Source organism: Canis lupus, chromosome 4 (genome assembly GCF_003254725.2).
Source record: "Canis lupus dingo isolate Sandy chromosome 4, ASM325472v2, whole genome shotgun sequence".
Lineage (NCBI taxonomy): Eukaryota > Metazoa > Chordata > Mammalia > Carnivora > Canidae > Canis > Canis lupus.
The window spans coordinates 69057047-69084580 of NC_064246.1; the positions used below are offsets into that span (position 1 = coordinate 69057047).

A 27534-nucleotide genomic window follows, 5' to 3' on the forward strand; every position below is an offset into this window, starting at 1 on the left:
ACCACAGCTCCTTTCAAGTTAAAGTTCTTCTGGGCCCAGCTGACTTGTTTTCTCCTACGGGAAGCCTACAGTGGAACCACGGGCCTCCCTGATCTGCTCGCCGGAACCCCTTCCCCGTGGAGTTGTGCTTGTCTTTTGCGTCTGGCCAGACCCTTGGCTAGGCTGTAAAGTCCTTTAGGGCAAGGTTCTATCGTAATGCTATATCCCCTCAAATAGCTTACTGTGCACCAAGCTCTATATCCAATGCTATATCCCCCCTCCCACCCCCTCACCCCCAGACCCTTTCCCCGGAGCCTCGTCTGTTTCACCTGCGGACTGGCAGGGGCTGCCTCCCTCTGTGCGCACCTCCACCTGCGCAGCCGTAGTTTCCCGCGCTCACGCCCCGCAGCCCCCCGCGCGCCAGGGGCTCCGGGCCCCGGTGGCCCAGACTACAAATCCCAGAAGGCAACGGGAGTGCGGACGGCCGCAGTGGCTTCTGGGCTTTGTGGTCCGGAGACCGGGATTGGCAACCCGGCAACCGCTAGGGCTCCTAGGGTCGCCTCTTCCCGGCCCGCTTCTCTGCGCGGTTCCGACGCCCCGGGTCGGCCAGGCCGGTTTCTCGGGAGACCTGTGCCCCCACCAAAGGCAGGCCGCTGGGAGGTCGGGCGTGTTGGTTTCCGTTTCCGGTGGGCAAAGGGCGAGCACAATGTAAACACGGGACCAGGGGAGTGGTCAGCAGGTACCTGGGGCTCCGCCGACTGCGGTGGAAGCCGGAGGAAGGGCCGGGGAAGGAGGCTGGTGGGTCTCGCCGGGAGGGGACGAGGGGCCTGGAGGCGTCGGAGTTGCGGCCCGACAGGGCTGTGGCAGCGCGGGACGCCAAGGTGGGTCTCCCGAGACGCACGATCCTGAGGGGTCGGGCCCTCCCGGACGCGGGCGGCAGGAGCGGCGGCGCGGCCCGGCCCGGCCCTCAGCGGCGGGAGGGGCGGACCAGCTGGCGGGTGGCGCCCGGGCCCGCCTTTCGGAGCCTCGCACGGGAGCTCGCTCAGACGGGTCTCTCCGCGGCGACGCTTCCGGGCACGCTGCTGCTTGACTCCGCTCCGAATCCGTCCCGGCCCGCGGAGGGTGCTGTTCGGTTTCCTGCCGCTCTTCACCCGGTGGTTTCTGGCCGTCGGCGCTGCGTCCTGCGGTGCCGCGAAGACCGACGGCGCGTGCGCCTGTGGCCGGGGAACTGTCCAGCCGCCCGCAGTAATTCGGGTTACGACCCCGGTCGGGGTCGTACCGGCAAAAGAACGCAGAGCACAGCGCGGTTGTGTAGAGTTTTCAGGGTGTCCATGAGCCCTCAAGTCTATGAGATGAATGTGTGTTGTTCCCTGAGTTGAACGTGAAACCTGTGTGGTTACGATTTGCCCATACGACTTCTTGTCCGAGTTAAAAAAAAAAAAAAAAAAAAAAGTAAAGGCTAGTAGGTGCCTTGTGCACCCAACGGTAGATTCAGATAAGTCTTATTTTTTTTTTTCAGATAAGTCTTATTTATACGAAGTTTCAATTTCACGTTCAGATAACCTTAGAGGAACAATAAACTTACACTAATTAAGGTATCGGAATGAACTCTGAGTGTTAAGTTTTCCAGGCTAGAAAGTGTTTTGCAGATGTCCTAGGAGTCACTTTTTAGCCTTTTATTCTTTATTTCATTTTATTTTATTTATTTATTTATGAATGATTTTATTCATGAGAGATAGAGAGAGAGAGAGCCCGCGAGAGGGGCAGAGACACAGGCAGAGGGAGAAGCAGGCTCCACGCAGGGAGCCCGACGTGGGACTCGATCCGGGGTCTCCTGGGTCAGGCCCAGGCCAAAGGCAGGCCCTAAACCGCTGAGCCACCCGGGCTGCCCTAACTTTTATTTTTTTAAAACTTCTCAGCCTCCCTTCCAGGAAACCTCAAGTGTCTCCACTGAAGTCATAGAATCCTTTGTTTACTCTCTAATAGCACTTATTCTGGAGTGTATTGACTATACTTTTGTGGTCTCTAGACAATTCTGAAGAAAGTACAAAGCTGTGCAAATCGCCTTGGTAACAGATTGATGCCTTTCAGCCCCAGGGGGCCCTTAGCACCACTTTATCTTTATTCATCCCTTATTGCTGCGTTTCCCATTTTTCCATTCTCTGTAGTGTCTATTTTGGAACTTTTCTATTCCTCTCAAGTACCCAGATCTATTTCTTTTCTGTTTACCTGGAGCAGATGACTAGCTGCCTATTTCTCTGGGAAATGTGAAGCTTAGGAGTGTGAGATCCTTCATTATCTTTTCCCCCTACCCCTGAACTTGTCTGTACTTTTCATTCAATAGCATGGATGTACTCTTTTCGCTCTCTTCAAGGCTAAACTTGTCAATTGCTAGTGGTCATCAGGCCTTTTATGCTCCTGTGACATCATTCTCTCCTGATGTCCGCAGCCTCTGCTCTCTAGAAGAGCTTAAAGGTTTGGTGAAGGAAGATGGCAGAAACACCTGAGGCGGTGTTGTGTGTGGCTTTTTCATATATGGTTGAGAACCACCATCTGGGGTCTTGGCCTGTTCCTGTCTTTGACATTTAGAACAATGGTTTAGATTGGAGGATGAGGGAGGGTAATGGGAGTCTGATTACCTATTAATTCTTGAAAAATATATGTGGGTCTCTCTGTTCCTTTTTCCTTTCCGCTCCACCTTAACCCCTGCTCCCAATAATAAGTAGACCTGAGCAGTGATTTCTAGTGTAGTTTGCCTTTAGTAAATGCACCAGGTTTTCCTCTGTTAACAGGATTCCCACACGACCTGGTTCCTCACATTGATGATTTAGAAACAAAGTTCCATTTGGAAACTTGAAGCCAGAAAAATGTGATCGTCCTCATTCTTGTCGCCTTTAGGGACAATCATATCATAAATACAAGAGTTCTGATCGAGATATATTATCCTGAAATCTTACCGAGACCTTCCTAATGATTTATTCTCTTACATTGTCTTCACTCTGTGCCTCGGGCCTTCTGTTCCATAGTAACCACACTTCATTTTGAGCCATTTCTTGACTCTTTCCCTAAGTGATTTATTTATTTATTTATTTATTTATTTATTTATTTATTTATTTATTTATTATTTTTTAATTTTTATTTATTTATGATAGTTACAGAGAGAGAGAGAGGCAGAGACACAGGCAGAGGGAGAAGCAGGCTCCATGCACCGGGAGCCTGATGTGGGATTCGATCCCGGGGCTCCAGGATCGCGCCCTGGGCCAAAGGCAGGCGCCAAACCGCTGCGCCACCCAGGGATCCCCCTAAGTTATTTAGAATCATCTTCAAACATAGGGAACTCATTCTCCTATTTTATAATGGGTCTGGGGAGAGAGATTGGCATTGTCCTTTCCCTAGTATAGTTTATAATCCATTACTCCTCTAGGCTTTTTGAGCAATCTCTTCTCAGATATGTGGTTCACCCATATCTGCCTGTGTATTTCTTGATTGCTGTAATTTATTGAAACTTCCTTGTATTCATTAGGAACTTCGGCACATGACCTGTAATTTTCTTACCCCTCCAAGTTCTGCCACTATCTTAGGCCTTTCCATGTGAATAACTTCATAGTCACCTTATCTTTTTTGGCCCCTTCCTTCTGTTGATGACTTTTATATTTTACTTCAGCCATGCGCATCAGTAATGAAGACCTGACATCTGCTAGAACCTATCCACTATTTCTTTTCCCTCTCTCCCTTACTATCACAATGCCCATTCTTTGATAATTTTTTTTTATTTTATTTTTTATTTTTTTTTGATAATTTTATAAAGACCTCTGCTTCATTGCTTTTTCTTATCCCCCTAGTTGATTACTCCGTAGATCATAATCACCTCAGGGATATAGACTCCCTAAGAACGGAATGAAAGCTTAGGTACCCTTCTCCAGAATGCACATAGATATAGAAAAAATTTACATACAATTCCAGGAGTTTCTCGATGTCTTTAAGCACATCCATGTAACTACTAAGAATTCTTGGATCCCTCAGTAAATCCCTTCTCTAAATAAATACTTGTTGAATGTTTCTTTGGTTTTCTTTAATATTGTTCCATCAATTGTCCTTTCTTTCTTATCCTTTCTTTGATTTACAAAACAGTTTAACATTTGTTACCTTTTAAATTCACCTAATAGTTTTCTTGTGAATTAAGTTGTTTACCAAGTTTGACTCTCCTAAAAACTTTTTATTGTGGAAAATTTCAAATGTGTATGAGAAAGGAAAGTACAAGGAATCCTGTATACGTATCACCTAACTTTATTGGTTATCAGCCCAGAGCAATCTTTTCCTCTATATTTCTCCTCTCTTGCATCCCTACCTTTGGTGATCACTTTGAAACAATTTCTAGCTATCATATAATTTCATGTGACATATTTTAGTATATGTTTCTAAAAGATAAGCATTCTTATTATAAACTTGATTATAATACTATTATCATGGCTTCAACAATAGCAGTAATTCCTTAATATCAAATATCAAATCAGTGTTCTAATTTCCTTATTATTTCATAAATGTTTCCTCCTCATTGGTTTGTTGACATCCAGAGCTAAACAAGATGCATGCATTATATTTGATTAGTATGTCTCTGAAGTCTCTTTTTATCTCCATCTTTCTCTTGTCCCTGGAAGTTTATTTTTTGAAGAAACCAGTTTTATTTTTCTTTAGTTTTTGTTATTTGCTTTCTTCATCTCTGATGTGTTATCTAGCATGCTCATCTATGTCACATGTTTCTTATAACTTGGTAGAGTTTGGTAGGCTTGATCTGATTCAGGATTAATTTTTGACTTCGTAGGTCAAAATTTTTGACCTTCATAGGTACTCCATAGGTGGTATGGCACTTTCACCAGGAGATACTATAGTCCAATTGGCTTTCTTTATGATGTTAGCACCCTTTGTTGACTATTGCTTTGATCCACTACTTAATTAGGTGTTTAAAAAGTGGTGACAGTCTCATTCTGTTCTCCCATTTTCATCTGTAATTTGGAGAACTTCTACAAAAGGCCAAGTTTGAATTTTAAAGCTGTTTTTTTTAATAATTTTCCAGAATGGCTTCCTTTGGATGGAAGAGGAAAATTGGTGAGAAGGTCTCGAAGGTCACTTCCAAGCAATTTGAAGCTGAAGCTGCCGATGAGAAGGATGTAGCTGAGAATGAAGAAGGAAACTGGCTTCATGCCATTAAACGTAGGAAAGAAATTCTCCTTGAGGGCTGTGCTGAGAAAAGTAAGCAGCTGAAGGATGAAGGAGCTAGTTTGGCTGAAAATAAAAGGTATGTTTTTAGAGTTTTCTTATGGAGAACAGTTTACATTGCTGTCAGTAAGGAGACAAAGAGTTAAGAATCTGTAAATTCATGTTTTAAACATCTGATCTGGGTGCTAAATTAATCAGATAAATAAAAGTTTTAAAGACACCTTTAAACATTTTCATGGAATCGGAAAGTTTGTAGAAGAGTCTTTAAGATGCTTGGAATGTCTGCTTTGCTGTCATTTTTGTCCTGTCTGAAGAAGAGTAAACGCTAAGTAAAATGTAATCCAAGTTATTGGTTGGTAGGAGATAGTTTAATTTCTGGAAACTTTGTCCTCGTGTTCTTATATATACCAGACTAATTAGATGTTTCCTGAAGGACTTTGATGGCATGTATTTTTTTTTAAGAGGTGTTCAGTTATCCTTTTCCATTGGCTTTTGTATACTTCAATAAATGCAGGTGCACAGGAATTTGATAGTAGTTTCATTTATCCTCAGCCCTTCCTCAGCTAAGCTCTTATACGTTTCCTAATCACCCTTCACTGTTTTCCATTTTCCTTTTTTTTGTACTTTCTTGTTCCTTTTCCCCTGTCTCTGGGTAGGTCTTTCAGTGGGACCAAAAATCATTCTTTCACAAATCAATGGGGTCTGGACCCATTAGTTCATAGATTCTATAGAGAGAGCTGGAATTCTCTATATAGGCAAAGAAAATGATCTGTACCTGATACCACATACAAAGATGGACTCTACAGAGCTAAAAAACATCTCAGTGTGAAATGTAAAACTACACAGTGAATGAAAGAAAATATGGAAGGATATCTTTATAACCTAGAGGTAGAGAAAGACATTTTTATTTTCAAAAATTTCAAATCAATATTAGGGTTGAAAGAACAGTTTAGCCCTTGTATTCTTTCTATCTAGATTCAAAAATTACTAATAGTTGCTTTATCTATTTCAGTGCAACATATACATACATTGACGTATGTAATTGTAAATTTACAATTTGTGATCTGTTTCAAAGTATGTTGTAGACATAATGACATCTCTTTCCTAATTTAGCCTGCTTTTTATAAGAATGAAAATATTTGGAGGCATCTGGCTAGCTCAGTCAGTGAAGCATACCCCTCTTGATCTCTAGGTTGTGAGTTCAAGCCCATGTTAGGCAGGAAGGCTACTTAAAAGAATAAAGATACCTCTTACTAAACACTAATATGCAGTCCATTTTTAGATTTTTCTAATTTTCACTGAAATGTCTCTTACAGTTTTTTTTTTTTTAAACCAGGATCCAATCAGACTCATACATTTCATTTGGTTATTATATCTCTTTAGCGTTTACTTAGGTCCCCTACTTTATCATTGGCATTTTTGAAGAGTCTAGACCAGTTTTCTATTTGATTGATCCCTTATGGATGTCATTTAACTGGTTCCCCTATCTCATGCATTTCTTCTAAACTGAAGTGTGGAGATTTGATTTAGATTCCGATTAACTTTTTGACAAGAATACTTAATAATCAATCTTGCACTTTCTATTGTATCATATTGAGAGGAAATAACATCAGGTTGTTGTCAATGGAGCCATTTGAAAGATCTCATGCCTATGTTTTCTGTGTTTAATATCTGCTGAAAGTCATATTTTAATAAAAATCTTGAAACATTTATCCTTGGTGAAGGAAATATATTAGAGAATTATACTGGACAGCCTGGGTGGCTCAGCGGTTTAGCGCTGCTTTCAGCCCAGGGTGTGATCCTGGAGAACTGGGATCAAGTCCCGCATAGGGCTCCCTGCATGGAGCCTGCTTCTCCTTCTGCCTTTGTCTCTGCCTCTGTGTGTGTGTGTGTGTTTCTCATGAATAAATAAATAAATAATTTTAAAAAATAATAAAAAAAAGAATTATACTGATCATCACGAGGAGTGGTTTTTTTTTGTTTTTGTTTTTTTTTTTGCATTAAGGATGATTTTGAGAAGCTATATGTATGGTCAGCAGGAGTAATATCTGAATAGGTCTGTGTTTAGGACAGAACACTCTTCAGCTCACCTAGAGATCTAAAATCAGGCCTGTGTGCTTTTGACTAGTATCTTCTATGTGGTAATAAAACATTTGAGAAATTAAAAGTAGTACTGAACAAAAAGCTATTTTTTTTCCTTCTTCCTTAATTAAAATTGGTCAGGGTGGTTATAAGATTCCTTGTCAGTCATTTTAGTCATGAATGAGTCAGAGTTGAGGAAGCAACATTTTAGTTTCTAGGTCTGTTCTTATTTTTGATTCTTGGAGTAATCTTTTATTAATATATTTTAATATAAAACATCAAACGGTGCCTAAACTATAGTATATTAGCACCTCAAATTGGAAAACAATTATGGAAAACAAATATCAATCAAGCGCAATTAACAGCCTAATCTTACATTGTGAATTCTACATGTGGTATTAGTTTTTTTGTAAAACTGTGCAAGATTGAGCATTCTGTCTTAGTCAGAAGAAAACCCACTATAAATTTTCCACATTTATGAAATCACTTTCAGAACATCCATAAAACATCTTTAGAAATTCCTGTAAATGCCTGTTAAAAGTTCATTAACTTTGTTTTTGCCTTTTTCTCTAGACCACACTAGTGTGCAGGAGGAAAAAGCAATTTGGTTATTACCATGGGAGTCCCTCTGAATTTCCTGTGGTACAAGAGAGATAGCAACTTTGTAGATAAACAAAATAACTCTTGTTTTCTGCCTGCATGTCAAAACATTGAGTCATTTCACCAAAATCAGCTGGGTTGGATGTTTTATTTTGAATGGAGAACACTGTGAAATGATGGAGTTTGTTGCTGGTCAGCATTTGTTTTGGAATAATATATACACAGCTTTAGAAGATAACTAAACAGAATAAAAGGAATCTAGTGGGTTGAACAGTTTGGCTACGCTGTGCCAAAACTAAATAGAAATATAGTTTAAAAAGGCCTAAGGTAATATTAAACTTGATTTAAGTAATATGAGGAATAAAAAATAATATAAGGAGGAATAGTGAAGCTAAATTGAAAGAAAACGAACAAAACCTCAGTCCCTGTCTTGTGAATCAGCTTCATCTTTAAGCATTCTCATTTCCACTACGTTTTAGCCATGCTGTCCTTCCCTTGTGTTTTTGAACACAGTTTTTATACAACTTTGTCCTATGATGCTCTGTCTGAAAAGTCTTATCTTCTGTTTTCTGATGTCTATGTTCTTGTCCTCTTGATCTCTGCCCACATGTTGTCTTCCCTGTAAGCCCCTTTCTGAGCTCATTTCCTGTTTGAATTCATCACATCAACCTTTTCTAACTTTTAGCATTTCTCCCTTTTTGAAGTTACTTACACACTTATTTAGCTATTTGTTTATATGCTGTTTGGTTCCCTACTGTAGGAATGTAGGCTTCAGGACAGTAGGGACTTTGACTTTTCTACTCTGTATTCAGCACTTAGAACAATTTGTGTCACTTACCAGACCCTCAAATAGAACTATAAACATAATGTAATTCCAATAAAAATTCTAGCAGGCTTGATTTTGTAGTAATTGACAAGCTTATACTAAAATTCATATGGAAATGCAAAGAATCTAGACTGGCCAAAACAATTTTATGGAACAAAAAAATATGTAGAGAACTTAGGCTACTTTATTTCATTACCACATTCTTGAATGCTGTGCCTTAATAGTGTGAGAATGGACATCTACAGATCATGAAAAGAATGTAAGGTACAGAAATGACTCACATTTATGTCGTAGCTGATCCAAGTTAAAATTTCTGTTTATCAAAAGGCATAATTAAAAAAATGAAAATTTGGGCACCAGGGTGGCTCAGTGGTTGAGTATCTGCCTTTGGCTCAGGTAGTGATACCAGGCCCGGAGTCCTGGGATCGAGGTCTGTATCAGACTCCCTACTGGGAGCCTGCTTATGTCTCTGCCTCTCTCTGTGTGTCTCTCATGAATAAATAAATAAAATCTTAAAAAATAAAAGAAAATGAAAATTCAGGCTATAGACTGAGACATTTTCCTAGACTGTATAAAGTACTCTCATAATTCAGTGGCAAGACACTAGCCAGTTAAAAAATAGTTAAAAAGGCTGACCTAAAACTTTATAAGAGAAGATATATGAATGGCCACTAAGCACATGAAAAGCTACTCAGCATGATTAGTCACCAGAAAACTTCAAATTAAAACCACAGCATAGTACTACATAACCACTAGAATGCTAAAATTGAAAAGACTGACAATATCAAGTGATGATGTAAAGCAACTCAAATTTTCAGCCATTTGTTCATGAAAATGTAAAATAGTTTTACTATTTTGGTAAACAGTCTGACTGTTTCCTGTGAAGTTAAACATACACCTTGCCATACAATCCAGCAATCTACTCCCTCCTAGATATTTATTCAGGAGAAAGGAAAACATATATTCACTGAAAGACTTATCTAACACTGTTCCTAGTAGTTTTATTCACAGTGGCCATGAAGTGGAAACAATCAAAATGTTCATAGCAGGTAAATGGATAAATTGTGGTATATCCATCTGGTAGTACCCTATGGAGCGATGAAAAGGAATGATGATGCATCCAAAAATTATTATGTTCAGAGAAGGAAATCAAAGAATGTATACTATCTGATTTCATCTATGTAAAACTCTCTAAAGACAGATCTAATCTGTAGTGACAATCCTATTGAGTGATGAAAAAGGAGTGATTGATGCATCCAAAAATCATTATGTTCAGAGAAAAAGAAAGAGGGCACACTGTCTGATTCCATCTATGTAAATCCCTAAATGGGACTGTAATCTATAGTGTTTGTCTGGAACTAGAAATTGGGATGGGTTAACTGTGAAAGGGCATAGGGAACTTTTTGGGTTAATAATAATGTTCTTGGGCAGCCCCGGTGGCTTAGCGGTTTAGTGCCACCTTCAGCCCAGGGCGTGATCCTGGAGACCCGGGATCGAGTCCCACGTCAGGCTCCCTGCAGGGAGCCTGCTTCTCCCTCTGCCTGTGTCTCTGCCTCTCTTACTCTCTGTGTCTCTCACGAATAGATAAATAAAATCTAAAATAATAATGTTCTTTAATGTGAATGGTTGTAGTATCTACCTAGGTGTGTACATTTTTAAAAACTCATTGAAGAGGATACTTAAAATGGGTACATGTTTTGGCGTTTAAATTATACTCCAATACATTTGATTAAAAAAAAAATCAGGGGTGCCCGGGTGACTTAGTCGGTTTAGCATCCAACTCTTGATTTTGACCTAGGTCATGGTCTCAGGGTCATGTATTAGCCTCTTAATTTACTTCCTATGCTCTGGGAACAGTGGTAGAAGTCCCCAGTCTGGAAATGGGGAGGGGAACTTTGCAGTTGCACATATTCCCAGTTGTCAAGTTAGAATTTACCTCAAGTTAGCATCTCAGAAGTTGTATAAAATTGTGTATAAAGTCATGTCACCTTGTTTTTTTGTTTTTTGTTTTTTTGTATAAAATGATGGTAGGGATTAGGTGCATCAAAATACGGAACAGCTTTGAACTTGGGGTGAGTACTAATCATGAGAATGGTAGAGAAGTAGGATTCTGGAGGAATTGCTAGAGATGGAGGAAGGGAGGAAAGGTGATGAAGGAGAGAGAGCTACTTCTCCTTCCTCGGATACAAGCCTTTGCCTCCTTGTGATTTTCTTTCTTTTCTTCTCTCCTTCCTTCCTTTTCTTTCTTTCCTCTATCTTTTTTGCACTGAATATTTTCTTATTTAGTTTTATTTAGCCCTTAGAGTGTTATCTGGACACATGAAATGTAGCCCAATCCAAGTATGTTAATGTCATCCTTCCTCCAAAGGCAGCACAGTTCTTTAGCATTTCGGAGTCTCCTGCTGTTTGTTTACTTCATTACTAACTACTCTTGAAAAACTTTGGTTTACAATGGAATAGTTTTTAAAGATTTTATTTATTTATTCATGAGAGAGGCAGAGACACAGGCAGAGGGAGAAGCAGGCTTCCTCCAGGGAGCCTGATGCAGGACTTGATCCCAGGATTCCGGAATCACAACCTGAGCCAAAGGCAGATGCTCAATCACTGAGCCACCCAGGTGCCCTTGGTTTTTAAGATTTGAAGTTCTACCTTATAATATTTATGATTCTTTGTAACCAAAAACTGGTGTTCTATCTAAACACTAAGTAATTTTGATGATTTACAGGGACAGTATTGTGAGTATAGTGATTAAGAGTGTGGATTTTGAAGTCATTTTACCTCTGTTCAGATCCTATTATTTCTGTCTGTATAACCTTTGGTAGATCATTAACTTTTTAAGTGTCAGTTTCCTCTTGTGTCAAATGGTAAGACTTCTCTCAGACTATTGGGGAATTAAAAGGCAAGTCCATGTAAAAAGAACATGTCACCTAGCACCTGGGAAACATTTGATAGATGTACTCCAGATATTATATTTTAGGATTTTATATGTGATTGGTACATTTCATGTAATATTAAGATTTTTTACAAGTTATTTTGTTCAGACACCTTTTTCTAGAATTGTTACTAACTGTGATAAACCTTTCCAGAGTCACAGTGTGAGTCCCAACTTTGATAGGTTGGCTTTCAAGGTTTCAGCCACTAGATGGTGATATTTGATTATGTCCAGTTTTCTCTGTGGGAATTGGTATGTATGTGTGAAGAAGAAATATAATTAGAATTTACCATGAATTTTGTCTCTTGTCTAGAAAAGTATACCTACCAAAGTGAATCTGAGGGCAGTCTGGCCATGTGGCATGCATTTTATTGGCTTCAGCATGGATCTACTTAATGATTATGAGCTTCATTTAGATGTCATCTGTTCTTCCCTCTCTTTTGGATTCTTCTCACTGATATACAAGCATATCTTGATAACAGCCATTTAAAAAGCTTCCCTTGCCTGCACATGCCCCACCATTTCTTCATTCCCCTTTCACCACCAGCTCCATTTCTTGATGAATCATCCTCTGGGTCTAATCCATTACGTTTCTATTCCCACTGGCCTACTGCAGCCCCTCTAGTGAAGGTTATATACCCTCCGGACATTATGTCTCTTTTCTCATTCATTGTCCTTGTCATCATTCAGCATAGTTGACCCCTGTCTTCCTGAATACACTGCTCTCTCATCTACAGCACCACGCTCACAGTTTTTCTTTTGTCTCACTGTCCATTTCTTTAAAAATTTTTTTTAAAGATTTTATTTATTTATTCATGAGAGACACAGAGAGAGAGGCAGAGACACAGGCAGAGGGAGAAGCAGACTCCACACAGGGAGCCTGATGTGGGACTCAATTTGAAACTCCAGGATCATGCCCTGAGCCGAGGGCAGACACTCAACCGCTGAGCCACCCAGGTGTCCCTCACTGTCCATTTCTTAATCTTTGCTTCCTCTTCTTGTGTTCATTTTCTAAATCTCCAGTGCTTGCTTTATACTCACTTGGATGTCTAATTAGTATCTCAAATTGAACATGTACTAAGCAGAACTTTGCTTTTTCTTTCAAATATCTGGTACTTTTTAGTCTTCCCCATGTCAGTAAAAGGCATCACTATTTGCCCAGTTACTTAAGCCTAAAAGCCCGGAGTCAGTTCCACTGGTTTATGTGCCAGTAAAGAGCTAATCAGCCCCAGTCACTTCCAACTGCCTGCCCTTTTTGCTGTTCTTATGGCCATTAGGCCCTGGAAGCAGCTGCTGCTGTTATAGACCAAACAGCCCACATTTATGGTCCTAAATGACAACCCGAGACCATCACACCTTGACACTGGCCGGATTGGACTTGTAGATGCTCTGAAGGGAGTGGGTCACACACCGAGAAGTATGGGAGGGGTTAAAACGTGGGGTAGAGGGGATTCCTGGGTGGCGCAGTGGTTTAGCGCCTGCCTTTGGCCCAGGGCGCGATCCTGGAGACCTGGGATCGAGTCCCACGTCGGGCTCCCGGTGCATGGAGCCTGCTTCTCCCTCTGCCTATGTCTCTGCCTCTCTCTCTCTCTCTCTGTGTGACTATCATAAAAAAAACAAAAAACAAAAAAACGTGGGGTAGAATTTGGTGGGAGACAGAGTATGGAAGGGAGTCTGCAGATTATTTTCCCTTCTTCTACTCACTGGACAGTTTCCAAGACACACAGGTTTTATACAGTCTTCTGAAGAAGTTCTACAAGATTAGCAATCCTCTGTTTGTTTTTGAAGCTATTGCCAGCTTAGCAGATGCCTTATATTTATTCTCTTTCCTGCCTCACTCTCTTTTTTTACCCTTACTCTTGCTTCCCTGGGATCCTACTCCCCACAAAGACTAAGCTTAGGCTTTAGGCTCTGTTTCCCAGGGAACCCAAACTAAGATGTCATCATGGATTCTCTTCTTTCTTTTGTTCCTAATATCCAGGTTAAGTTGACCTTATTTTTTAAACATATTCTTTTTTTTTTTTTTTTAAAGATTTTATTTATTTATTTGTGAGAGAGAGAACGAGGGAAAGTGAGCAGGGAGTCTGACACAGGACTATATCCCAGGACTCTGGGATCATGATCTGATCTGATGGCAGCCGCTTAATCAACTGAGCCATGCAGGCGCCCTTCTCTTTTTTTTCAAGTATATATATATTTTTTTTCAATTTTTATTTATTTATGATAGTCATACAGAGAGAGAGAGAGAGAGAGAGAGAGAGAGGCAGAGACACAGGCAGAGGGAGAAGCAGGCTCCATGCACTGGGAGCCCGACGTGGGATTCGATCCCGGGTCTCCAGGATCGCGCCCTGGCCCAAAGGCAGGTGCTAAACCGCTGCGCCACCCAGGGATCCCTCAAGTATATTTTAAATCTTTTTTTATCCTCTCTGTTTTCATTGCTGTCATGTAATCTACTACTAATCTCTTACCTGGATCATTCAGGTAGTCTCCTGTTTCCCTGTGCTCATTCTTATACCTCCCTGAGCCTGATTGATCTTTTGAAAATGTAAATTGTGTCTATGTGTTGTATTAAAACTCTACAGATTCCCCATCACACATGTAATTAAAGCCACAGTCATAACCATGGCCTCCTAGTTCCTAAGATATCGTGGCTTAGTTTGCCTCTTGTACCTCTCATTCTCCTTCCTCCTGCTGCCATAACCATGCTGGTTTTCTTTCTTCAAAATGAGGTGTTAGGCCTTTCCTTGGCTTGGGCTCTTCTGTTGTCTGGAATGGAACTTTCCCCATATCTTAGCTGACCACATTTTGTCAGTCAGATCATAGCTAAAATACCTTTCTAGAGAGGTCTTTTCTGACCACACATTTGGAGTCACTCCCTTTCACATCCCTCCACTTTTTTTCCTTTTTTTCATCTGCACTCATCATATTTTAACTTAGGTTTGTTGTCTTTCTCTGCCTTCTTCCTGCATGCAAACATTGTAGAATATAAGATCTAGAAAAACAGTAGGGGTCGTTTTATATCTTGTTGAATGCTGCATCCTCAGTACCTAGAATACTACCTGGCCCAGAATAGATGCTTAATAAATATTTATCAAATGAACAAGCTGATAACTATAAAGCTCATTAAACTTGAAGCCATAGTAAATTAGGAATCTAATTGGGAGCAAAGTAGTTAAACACTTTGACATTTCTGTCCGATAAATGAGTGTGCTAACCTACTTGGCTTGATCACCAGCTGTTCTTTACCTCAGCATAGGGCTTACCTCACCCTGCCCTCGTGCAACCCCTGGGCCCATTCTCTGCTTCCTTCCTTGTGCTAGTTCGCCAGCATGCTGTTAAGGTTGCCTTTAAACTGGCGGAATCAATGTCATTTATTAACCATAGTGACTTTAAACCAAGTTTTTATCTTGTAATGCTTCCTATCCAACAGCTGCAGCAGGGCTGTGTCTGTTCAGTCTGTTCCAAGCTGAAGTTGAATTAAGCGATATGCTTAGAAGTTATAAGAAACCATTGATTTGTTGGGTGCCAACTTTCCTGTGATCCCAGAATAGAGGATCTGGGTGGTGCTACCCTTTATTTGTAGGAGAAGTACATCAAAGAGATGAAAAATGAGGGAGGAGAGAGAATTCAATAAGCTTATGATAGTGAAGTAGATGCCCACTGGTTGCTGCTTCCTTTTAGCCAGTGGAGAACAGCTCACTTGTATCTGTAAACCTCTGCGTGTCCTGTATGCATAAAGCACATTTCACTTAGCAAAGCCTCTGCTGCCAGCCGTGACAACGTCTTCAAAATAAAAGCAGCATAATTGAGGGGGTGGAATGGGCATTTTTATTTTGCCCTGAAATCTGTGTGCCTGTGTTTGCACATGTCAATGTTTGTATGTATATCTGTGTGTACATGCTGCCTAATGAAAAGAGAAAACAGAGTGAGTGATGGTCAGTGTCATCTCGAACTGCTTAGTTTCATTTGTACTTCGTAATAATGTAAGTGGCTTGTGGGGGTGGGAGGGCGTGGTGGGGGAAGCCACCCTGTTTCTCAGTAACAGTGTTGTTGGCATTTTGGGCAGGACAGGTCTTTGTTGGTGAGGATTGCCCCTTGCTTGCTGGATGTTAACATCCATGAACCCTTGTCACTAGTGCCTCTAAGTCATAATGACAACCTAAACTGCCTTTATAAATGGATATAAATAGCTGCCATGGGGTGATAAGTGTTCTGGTTAAGTTAGGCAGAAAATAGAACTGAAAGTGAAAAGAACATTTGACAAATGTGACAAATTTTAAGTGGTCAATAAAGTTTTATTGGACATAAGCATGCACATTTGTTTATATATTATCTGTGGCTGCTTTTTGTGCCACAGCAGAATTGAGCAGTTGTGGCAGACCGTATGGCCCACAAAGCCTAAAATACTCATTATATGGAGCTTTACTCTACTGACTTTGGTCTCTGGACCAGCCCTTTTCTCAAAAGCTGAGGCTCCTGAAACCTCACACATCCCAGGGTCTTAAAGTCCTTCTACTCTACCTAGAATTTTAATCTCTTGGTTCTTTCTACCTATATTCCCATTCTCCTAGCCTTGGGATTTCTTGTAATTTCTATACGTGGAATGGTAAGATGGAACAAAGTAAGAATTAAGGCATTTGCTACTTTTGTTTTAGGGTAAAACTTGTTTTCATTCCTTTCCTTTTTTTAAATGTATTTTCAGCATACTAGCTATTGTCCACACTTTTCATGTCTTTCATGCTTTTTTCTTTTTTTTTCTTGCTACTTTCTGAGACTTCTCTTGGAGAAGGTAAGACAAATGAGGTAGATAGAATCTGGGATGTTAACACCTTCTATATGCCTGGCCATGTTCTGGGTGTTGTAGAGAGTACAGGTGAATGTACCCTTTGGTCCTTCAACTCATTAGTAAAGAGAAGATAAAAATACATAGAAAAATTAGACAAAAATTAAATGGGAGACAGCATTGGGGTAGTTGGAAAAGCATTAGTCTTATAGTTGTAAGAGCTAGCTTTCTGGTTTTTACAGGATTAATACCACGTGTCTGAGGACTAGTTCCATAGCTGCTCTCTATCTTTGTTTGCTCCTCAGTAAAATGAGAACAAATAATGCCAATGGTCAGGGACTTTTATGAGCACTAAGTGAATGAACTTTTTGTGAGAATAACTGTATATTAAGTGATGGTATTGAAAGTACGTTGTAAAACATACAGTACTTTAGCAATACCAGTGTTACTATGTAGTCAGATGAGTGGTACTCATATGGTCTTCATGAAGAAAGGAATTTTACCTTGGGCTTAAAGGAGAGAGAGCCTTTGAATAGTGAAGAGGGGTAAGGAGTGCAATTCTAGTTATGCATGTGTTTGTGTGCTGGGGGGCCCCACATGAAAAAAGATGTGATCCGTGGGTGGGGATTGGGCACATACACAGCTGAGTGGAGCAGAGGTGTGGGTGGGGAGTGGTAGAGAAAAGATTGGACTGATAAACTAATACAGGAGGAAATAGATTGACTAGTGTTAAGTTCTCCAGAATTTACTACCACTACATTTCTTAGAATATTATGAATAGGAGGATTATTATGAAGGTATAACTTAATTTTTCAGAGAATAGAACACAGCACATTTCCAAAGCTTTTCATGTTGTGTCTGAAGTAATATTTAGAAATATTTAGAGATAGGCTTGAAATCACCCATAATTTGCCTGAAGAAGTACAAGCACTTTCTTTTTAGGTGACATATTTACCACTTTTAGACATGATATCATTAAAGCTTAGTGGATAATTGCACCAAGAGACTAAATTTCTGTGATGTATATAGTTTTTGTTAAGAACATTATAGGGAATAGCTATGAATAGTTGAAATGGATGTTAAGTATTGTTGAAAGTCATGTACTTTCCCCCCTCCAATTGTCTGTTTACATACAAAAGTTTTTCTAATGCTTTTCTGAGGTGTATCCTATATGGTCATGTGGACTTCATACTTTTTAATAAGTTGCTGGATTTAATTCTTTAGGATTTTTATTTAGCATATGTATTACAAAGTCTTCAGTGATTATTAGGATTCTCTTTTTTCAGATAATGTATCTTTCTTAGGACAGAAGCATTCTTTATTTTTATTACTAGATTGTGCAAATATGCTGAAATGCATTAGGGCTCTTAAGATTATTACATTTTAAACTGTGGTATTTAAAGCTTTGGCTTAGGCACTGGCAGCTATTTTGTGGTCAGGGCCGTATTGTCTTTGTTTATCCCACAGAGACTGTATACCACTCTTTGTGTCTACCTTATTCCTTCAGAAATTATTGATATATGTGAAGTCCTATCATGTTAGGTGCTACAGCTGCATATATCTTGGTGTACACAGAACTTTCAGCTTAAACAAACAGAGAAATAAGTGTAAAATTTTAAGTTCTGTAAGGAAAAGTAACTGGATATCATGAGCCAATAGTCCTAAGAACGATCTAGGCAAGGGAGTCACAGTCAGCCTCTCAGAGGAAGCAAGAAGGCAAGTCGATTGGGTTTAGCTAGGGAAGGGAGCCCTCTTTATTATTTTGCCTTTTGCATAATTTGTGGTTGAATCATATACTTATTAAAATAAGGCAGCTTGCTATAGTCCTGCCCATTTACTCACATGTTTTAATTTGATCCAAGTTATTCCATGATACTGGAATTAATTCCTAGTGAATTTTATTTTGTGACACTTGTGTGTATATTCAATGAGTGAATAATATGGATGATAAAATAATTTTAAAGGATCTCTATATCAGAAGTAGAAATTGGGAGATTGGGACTCCTGGGTGGCTCAGTGGTTGAGCATCTACCTTTGGCTCGGGTTATGATCCTGGGGTCCTGGGATCGAGTCCTGCATTGGACTCCCCTGCAAGGAGCCTGCTTCTCCTTCTGCCTGTGTCTCTGCCTCTCTCTCTCTGTGTCTCTCATGAATAAATAAATAAAATCTTTATAAAAAAAAAGAAATTGGGATATTAAAATTGTGACTTTTTACTTTTTTTAGAAAACACGTGTCTAGTATGGCAAGGAGAACAGGGCAATTACTTCCAATACAATAACAACTAAGAAACATCCTGCACTAGGTAGGAGTTGACATCATTGTTTTAATTTGCTTTGGAAAATGACCTTTATTCAGTGTGTATACACCTTGATGTAATTACAGAGCTCCTCTTACTGTTTCCAGAGGCAATTGATCCACCCTAAATTGTTTGTTCTTGTCTGTAATAAATTAGACACTTTTAAGATATGTTTGTTCTTTTGTGTAAGTAAATAGTTTAAGTTTAAATTATTACTGAAAGTGGGCTTTATGACTTAACCTAATCCCGTGTACAATAATTTCAATAAGTTATAGTGACTAAAACTCGAGGCAATTGAGAATTTAAAGTATGGTTACATCTTTTCCCTTGCCTAATAGGATCACACAGGGACTCTGGTCTGAGCATCATCTCAGGACTTCTTCCAATCCACTTCCCTTCTGAATACATATGTCTTGAGAAAATATGCAGTGATTAGGAAGTATGTTTTTCTCTTTTATTGCCTTTTTGTTCAATTTTCTTTCTTTCTGGGCTTAAGTTATGGAAATTAGATTCCTTATGATAAATGTTCATTGTATTGCTTACACATTATTTTGTCCTTGCTTTCTTCAGAATGCTACTCCAAATTCTAGACAGAGAAACTCAAAATAACTTACACATTTTGTTTTTGGTTTAATTTAGAAAATTGATCATTGTCTAAAAGTTGGAACCTGATATACCTACATTGGAAGTCACACATCTTTCACTCAAATTAAGTCTATCTAAAACTACTTTCAATATCATTATAATGTCTATATGAAAGCTCTTACAAAATCAAGGAGTAAACTAAGCCTTTAATTTCAAATATTATATCCTTAACAAAGGAAAGCCACTTCCAATAAGAAAATATAAACTGAGCCAGAAAAGTTATCTTATCATGAAACATTTTTGGACACAATTATTGTTAATATTATTAGATACATAATATAAAATAAGGTGAAAACTTTAAAGTTCTTGATGACATAGTTTTTAATGAGGAAATAAAATTATGAATGTTAGTATTAGCTAGGGATTTGCTAAAAATGTAGCTGTGTAGAAATAGCTTTTAGGGGAGGGGAAGTACCTGGCTGGCTCATTCGGTAGAGCATGCAGCTTTTAATCTCAGGATTGTGAGTTCAAGCCCCACAATGGGCATGAGGCCTACTTAAATTTGAGTAATCTCTACCCCAACATGGGATAGAAATAGCTTTTAAATTTGTTTCAGTATTTCCATATAAGGATGTAAAATTATTGATAGAAATCAAATAGAAATCTGTCATGGTATTAGTAGAAAGTGATACTCATTTGTGGCTAGTTTCATTTTACTTGACATAGAAAAAAATCCTATAGCATTTCTCCTTAAGTATCATGGATTCTGCATTTATGAGTTCACCCACTCACTAAAATATATTAATAACCCCTAAATCAATGCTCATGGTGATTTCACAATCATTAGTGGACATGCAAAGAGCTGAGAAAAATTTGAGTGCCTGCTGCATATGTTCCCAGGTGAGTTACACAAGGTGAAGAACTTTGCCTTCTTGTTTCAGCTCCCATACTGTAAACAGGCATCCTTTTTGTGGCCTAATGTTATATTTTCTACATTTTTGTGCTTTTGTTGGTGATTTTGCTGTTTAAAATGGTGCCCAAGTATAGTTCAGAAGTGTATCTGGTGTTCCTAAGGACTAGAAGGCTGTGATGTGAATGATCACAGATTTTTATAGAGAAAATATGTGTGTTCAGTAAGCTTTGTGCAGGCATGAGTTACAGTGCTGTTGGCCATGAGTTCAGTGTTAATGAATCAGGAATATTTATTAAATAAGATGTCTTTATTTATTTTTAAATATTTATTTATTTATTCATGAGAGATACACAGAGAGGCAGAGATATAGGCAGAGGGAGAAGTGAGCTCTCTGCAGGGAGCCCCAGGTGGGACTTGATCCCAGGACCCTGGGATCACGACTTGAGCCAAAGGCAGATGCTCAGCCACCCAGGGGCCCCTAATAAGATGTCTTTAAACAGAAACACATAAAACAAGGCTGTATGTTAATAAGTTGATAAAAATATGACCAGCCACTTGCAGGAACTTAACCCTGTATTTTCCCTATGAGCAATGATTCAGTATTTGCTAAATTAAGTCTCTACAACAACTTTGTGGAATATAACTATGGGAATGAGAATCAACTATATCTGGAATAAAGCTTTTGAGTTTATTAGTATTTTAGTGTATCAGCTTTTCTTTTTATCAAGAACTTAAATAATTAGAACAAATAATTAAAATTTACTCTAAAGCTGTGTAAAATCTAAGTCTTTCGAATTCAAAGATAAAATTATATTCAACATCATTTGACATTTGTTGATTTATATTCTGCTCTCCTCACCCAAAATAGCATAGTATATTAATTTCTTATATCTTTTTTTTACTCAGCAAACATTTATGTAGTGCTTTTGTTAGACATTACTGCAAAGAAAATATTACATAGGCATCTTTTGTGGGTGACACAGAGAGAAATTGTTTTGATATGGAGAAAAGAGGACTATTTAGAAAGTTCTTCAGATGGTATAAAAGGAGAGTATTTAATTAAATGGGGGAATAGACCCATTGAAGAGTGTTTGAGACGATTTCTGGGAGGGAAGGGCATGAGAGTGGAGTCAGGAAAGACAAACTGGAATTAGCTGACAAACAGAACAGTGTTCCAATCATGGAAGTCTAGTCAAGAGGAGGCCAGAGGAAAACCTTAATTGAATTTTTGATAATCCCAGCAAGGAAGGCTGACTACACTAAATAGGAGCAGCAACAGTGGGTTGAAGTGTGAATCAGAGAGAGAATTGATGACTCATGTAACCCAGGGAAAGTATAATCAAAGATGACTTGGTGGTGCTGTTCTCCGAGCCAAGGTTGCCAGGGTAGAGTAAGTTTGGAGTAGGAGCTGGTAATGAGTTCAGTCTGGACATGTGTTTGAGATATATGTCAACCTTCTCTTGATTTTATAATCCTGGTGAGTTATCTTCTCATTTCTCTCTTGGGTATTCACAGAAAAACTTCCCTAGGGAGTTGTCCGCAGTCCTTGTCTCTCCTTTCTTCCTTCCACCTCACACCTCAGTCTGGTTTCTGCTGTTTCACTCAGTGCTCCCATTGACATACACGTTACTACTTCTCCCTTAGGTACAACCTGTCACTCTCTGTGACACACTTCTTGTTTTCTATGAAATCACATACACTCCTGAATTTCTTCTTCCTTTCTTTCTCTGCTTCTCAGCTGTCTTTGTTAGCCCTTTCTTCTCTGCATGACTTCTGAGTTTTGAAAACTCCAGCCCTGGTATCTTTTTTCCTTCTCATTTACTCCCTTTCTCTGTGTGTGTGTGTAATATTAGCAAGAGCCATGATTTGTTTAACTTATTGGTATAATTTTTTTTAAAATTTATTTATGATAGGCACACAGTGAGAGAGAGAGGCAGAGACACAGGCAGAGGGAGAAGCAGGCTCCATGCACTGGGAGCCCGACGTGGGATTCGATCCCGGGTCTCCAGGATCGCGCCCTGGGCCAAAGGCAGGCGCTAAACCGCTGCGCCACCCAGGGATCCCCGCTACAATTTTTATTGAAAAGAACAACACACATGCACATGATTTTACTTTTTTTCTTTTTTTTTTAAATAGACTCTGTGTTCAGTTTGGAGTCCAGTATGAGGCTTGAACTCAACACTGTGAGATCAAGACCTGAGCCAAGATCAAGAGTCAGACAATTAACCAACTGAACCACCCAGGCAACCCTGTATGCATATGATTTTAAAAGGCAAATGCAATAATAACAAAGGATATACAATGAAAAGTACATTTTGCCCTCACTCTTGTCCTCTGATCTATTAGTTCACTTTCCCACATGCGACCAGTTACCAATTCCTTGATATCTTGCCGCAGATAATCTTTAGATTTATAAGCATGTGGACCTGTTATTTCTTTAAACGTCATAAGTGGTAACATTCTAAATATATACACCATTTCCCTTGCCTTTTTTACTTAATATATCTTAGAGATTGTTTTGTATTATTATGCGTGGAACTGCCTTTAAAAAAAAAAAGACTTATCTAGTCCATCTCTTACTATCCAGACTCTTACTTTCTGAAACCAGGAACCAGAAAGATTTAGATATGAGGGGATACTGGCATTTCATTGCATGATGTATTAAATGTATCTTGCCGTCTCTCTTTTAAGAAAGGATCTTTTTGTCTTTAATTTTTACAAATGGTACAGTGACTATCCTTTCAGTGATAATAGTGTGTACATATACAGGCCACTTCAAAACGGAGATTTATAGAAATGGAATTGGTGGGTCAAACTGGATGTGCATTTAAAAAAACATATTTCGGGGAGCCTGGGTGGCACAGGTGGTTAAGTGTCCGACTCTTGGTTTCAGCTCAGGTTGTACTCTCAGAGTTGTAAGATCGAGTCCAGCATCTGGCTCCGTGCTCAGTGCTAGTCTGCTTAATATTCTCTGTCTCACAACCCCTCTGTCACCGCCCCCTCCCCACCCCATCCAGTGTGTTCTCTTTCTTTAAAAAGTAAAAAAGCATACTTTCCCCTTTTTTGGATATAGTGTTCCAAATGACAGATGGGTTTTAAAGGTCATGTGGATGTGAGCTGATATTTTTCCTCACCAGCATTTGTTTACAGGTTTGTCATTTTTATTTCTAAGGGTTTTGTGTGTGTGTGTGTGTGTGTGTGTGTGTGTGTGTTTTAAACTTTTTGGAGGAGAAAAAATTCTCTGTCCTTCATAAGGGTTTGAAAAGAGTGTTCATGTACATGTTCTTTTGTTGTTTACACAGCTTAGATTGAAAGTAATTGTTCATTGAAGTAGAGCTTTTAAACGTGCATGTTTATATGCATGTATTTTGAAGACTAGATTGAGGAGAGAGGACATGAGAGGCTTGCTTTTGCTTTGTGTTTCGTTATAAGGATTTTTCCCTCTTTTCTGTAAGACTAAAAATAATTTTTTTTTAATTTATTTATTCATGAGAGACAAGCAGGCTCCATGCAGGGAGCCCGACGCGGAACTCGATCCCGGGACTCCAGGATTATGCCCTGGGCCAAAGGCAGACGCCAAACCACTGAGCCACCCAGGGATCCCCAAAAACAAATATTTTAAAAGTACAATTTTAGTTGTTAAACATGTAAGCTTATTTTTAGAGGATTAAACAGCCTAGAAATAATTTGTAATTTAAAAGGTTTCTTTTTTTTTTAAAGATTTATTTTTAAACAATCTCTTTACCCAGTGTGGGGCTCGAACTCACAACCCTGAGATCAAGAGACATGCTTGAGCTAGAATGTGTTATGCTAAGTGAAGTAAGTCAGAGAAAGACAAGTACCATACAATCTCACTCATACGTGGAATTTAAGAAAGAAAACAGAAGGACATATTAAAAGGGGGAAAAGAAAAAAAGAAGAGAGAAATAAGCCATAAGAGACTCCTAATGACAGAGAAAAAACAGAGTTGATGCAGGGAGGTGAGTGGGGGGAAGGACCAAATAGGTGATGAATATTAAGGAGGGTACTTCGATGATGAGCACTGGGTTTTGTTTGTAAGTGATGAACCACCGAATTCTACTCCAAAAATCAATATTGCACTGTATGTTAAATACCTAAAATTAAAAAAAGAAAAAGAATATTGATGCAGGCAGAAGTAGGGAAAAACATACAGCATTGTGGTAGCACCTCATAAAAATAAGGTGAATAATGGTCACACTGTGTTCCTAAAATTCTAGTAGTCTTTCATGGAGAATTAAACATAGTGTTCAAATAGTTACCTCTTCAGTACCTAGCAGGGGCCCCTGTTAGGGAAGAAGATATTAACCATGGTCCAGGCAGTAAGTCTGATAGCCATCTCTGCATATTTAGATTTGGTTTGCCTGGAAGCAAAGACTACCAGCTTTTGCGGGTTTTGCTGGGTGAGTGTGAAGCATATGGTTCTATATAGCCTGCTACTACAAAATAGCAATAGCTACTGCTACAGCCTTAATGGCAGTGAAGGTGTCCTGTAAAATACATTCCCACCATGTCCACCCTCACCTTGCTGCTAGCCAAGGAGTTGGCTCTGTGGCAAACTTATTTTCTGTATCTGTAGCCCATTTGTCATTTGCCAAGATAATGTAAGACCCTGGAAAATGGCACTGCCCATTTGTGTTCTTTGCTAATCAAGGAACTGTCTAGCAAGGTGGAAACAATGTGCTTTTTTATGTTCTTCAACTTCGTATTTTCTACCAAATTTTGCCTATATTTCTTTATTTCACTGCCTTCTGTTTAAATAATATTCAGTGCATGTTAGCCCACATTTTGGTGGTTATGTTTGGTTTGGATCTTCCCATATTCAGTAGGAAATGATGTAGAAGAAAACATACAGAGGAAATGAAGGCTCTGGAAAACAGGTAACAATGCGTAATTCAAGAGAAAATAGCACATGATAGGGCTTAATTCACTATGAAAGATATTATCAATGGTTCACGACCTTGGTGTTTATTATGTTAACATTACCTGGTTCAAAAAATATAGATGCCTAAGCCCTCTTCTGAGAATATCTGTTTTGGATGAGCTGAGGCAGGGACCAGCTGTGTGTGTTATGTGTGTTGTGTTGTATATTTCTTCCCTTCTAGAACTCCTTAGATTATTCTGGTGTAGCCAAGAATTAAAACTAGTAGATTGGACAGCCCCAGTGGCTCAGCAGTTTGGCGCCAACTTCGACCCAGGGTGTGATCCTGGAGACCCGGGATCGAGTCCCACATCAGGCTCCCTGCATGGAGCCTGCTTCTCCCTCTGCCTGTGTCTCTGCCTCCCTCTCTTTGTCTCTCGTGAATAAATAAATAAAATCTTTAAAAAATAAATAAAAATAAAACTAGTAGATTATATGTTTTCTGTTTAGTTCTAGAAAGCAGAATTAGTAGCATTAGGGGAAAGATACAGAATAGAAAATTTCAACTCATTATAATGGAAAACATTTTGGTAAATAGAACTTTCTAGAAATATTTGAGTACACATGAGTTAACCACTTGTGAAGGATCCTGTGAAAATGACCGCTTTGGACAACACGTAGGACTTAGTCCTTCCTTAATTTTATTTTAAAAAGAAAGTGTTTCAGTGCTTCTGCAGATTTGGCATGTAATATGCTAAGATCAGTTTTAGGCAGAATGAGTTTGAGGTACCTGTGTCACAACTTTGTGGGGATGTTAGTTGACTCTGGAGCTTTTATAAGAAAAACCTAACTAGGAAGACGTCAGTGAAAAGGTGGTAATGTAGGGATGCTTGGATGGCTCAGCGGTTGGGCAGCTGCCTTCCGCTCAGGTCGTGATCCCGGGATCCAGGATCAAGTCCCGCTTCGGGCTCGCTGTGGGGAGCCTGCTTCTCCCTCTGCCTGTGTCTCTGCCTCTCTCTCCCTCTGTGTCTCTCATGAATAAATAAATAAATCTTAAAAAAAAATAAAAGTGGTAGTGGAAATCACCATCTCTAAACTGTTTTTCATTCATTTGACCCATTTTTTATAAGTACCATGTGTGAATAGTGATGAAAAGTCAGTGCCTGAGCTCATGGAATTTACATATGAGAAAACTTAAAACTGAAGAATCTTTTTATTTTTTTCAAGATTTATTTATTTATTTATTTTAGAGGGAGAGAAAGTATGAGCTGGGGGTGGTGCAGGGAAGGGGCAAAGGAGGAGAGAATCTTAAGCAGACTCCTCACTGAGCATGGAGCCTAATGCAGGGCTCAGTCCTACGACCCTGAGATCATGACCTGAGCCAAAATCAAGAGTCAGACACTCAACCAAGCCACCCAGTTGCCCCAAAACTGAAAAGTCTTTACACAATTACCAGGCAGCTTTTTAGTGTTCTGGGTCAGCTGGATTGCTTCAGTGGAGCCCAGGATTGCAACTGGATTGTAAATTCTTCGACAAAGTCCTTTGCACTACATCTAACGTGTGTGACATTTGCAGACATTGAAGTTGATGAAAAGGGAAATTTTGGTGGTGATTTCTCAGCTCAGAATATAAAATCGGAGAAAGATTTCTTTCTTTTTTTTTAATTTTTAAAGATTTTATTTATTTATTCATGAGAGACACAGAGGGAGAGAGAGGAGAGAGGCAGACACAGGCAGATGGAGAAGCAGGCTCCCTACAAGGAGCCCGATGCAGGACTTGATCCCGGACCCCAGGATCACACCCTGAGCCAAAGGCAGATGCTCAACTGCTGAGCCACTCAGGCGTTATTGGAAAAAGATTTCTAGGATCTCTTTTATTTGCATTTGTCTTTTTCTCTTTTGCTGTCCTTTCCCTTTATCTCTTCATTTTTCTTGCTTTTGTAACATTATTATTGTCATTAGTTCTTGAATAGAGTTATTTTTTGATCTACAATTATTCCTTTGTACTTAATTTTAAAATTTGGTCATGTACTCTCAAGGACTTACTGAAAATATGATACTAATGTGACTTAACCACAGATATCGAGAGGCAATTCAAAAATGGGATGAAGCGCTGCAGTTAACCCCAGATGATGCTACCCTGTATGAGATGAAGTCACAGGTAATGATTATGAAGAATTTCACTTTCCTTATGAAATCTCACTATATTGTGTTCATGTGTTTGGTGAGCAGTAATAAGCCAAAATAGCATTTCTTTCCATTATAATTCTCAAGTATGTCTTTTTTCAAATTTTTTCAACATTTCCTTTCCAAATATGTTACCGTATTATTATTGATGGCCCTGGGTGATAACATATTATTGCCGTATCATTTATGACTCTGTCTTTTGCATGAAATTAGAAAGTCATTTATTTTCACAATGATGTTAACTTATTTCAACCTA

General features: G+C 39.2%; 1 protein-coding gene across 5 annotated transcripts in view; it reads left to right on the forward strand.

Moving 5' to 3' along the window:
• Positions 1–492: 492 nt before the first annotated feature.
• The window catches only part of TTC33 (tetratricopeptide repeat domain 33), a 34965-nt gene continuing 7923 nt past the window's right edge, over positions 493–27534 (forward strand). Inside the window, exons 1-3 of one of the 5 annotated variants that reach the window (XM_025436313.3) lie at positions 493–624; positions 5054–5275; positions 27171–27252. In XM_025436313.3, the coding sequence (XP_025292098.1) occupies positions 5055–5275; positions 27171–27252 (303 nt within the window). In that variant the 5' untranslated portion in view covers positions 493–624; position 5054. Of the gene's footprint in view, positions 861–1436; positions 1575–5053; positions 5276–27170; positions 27253–27534 lie in introns of those variants that run through there. The other 4 variants (XM_025436312.3, XM_035714910.2, XM_025436311.3 and 1 more) reach the window with 4 other exon arrangements.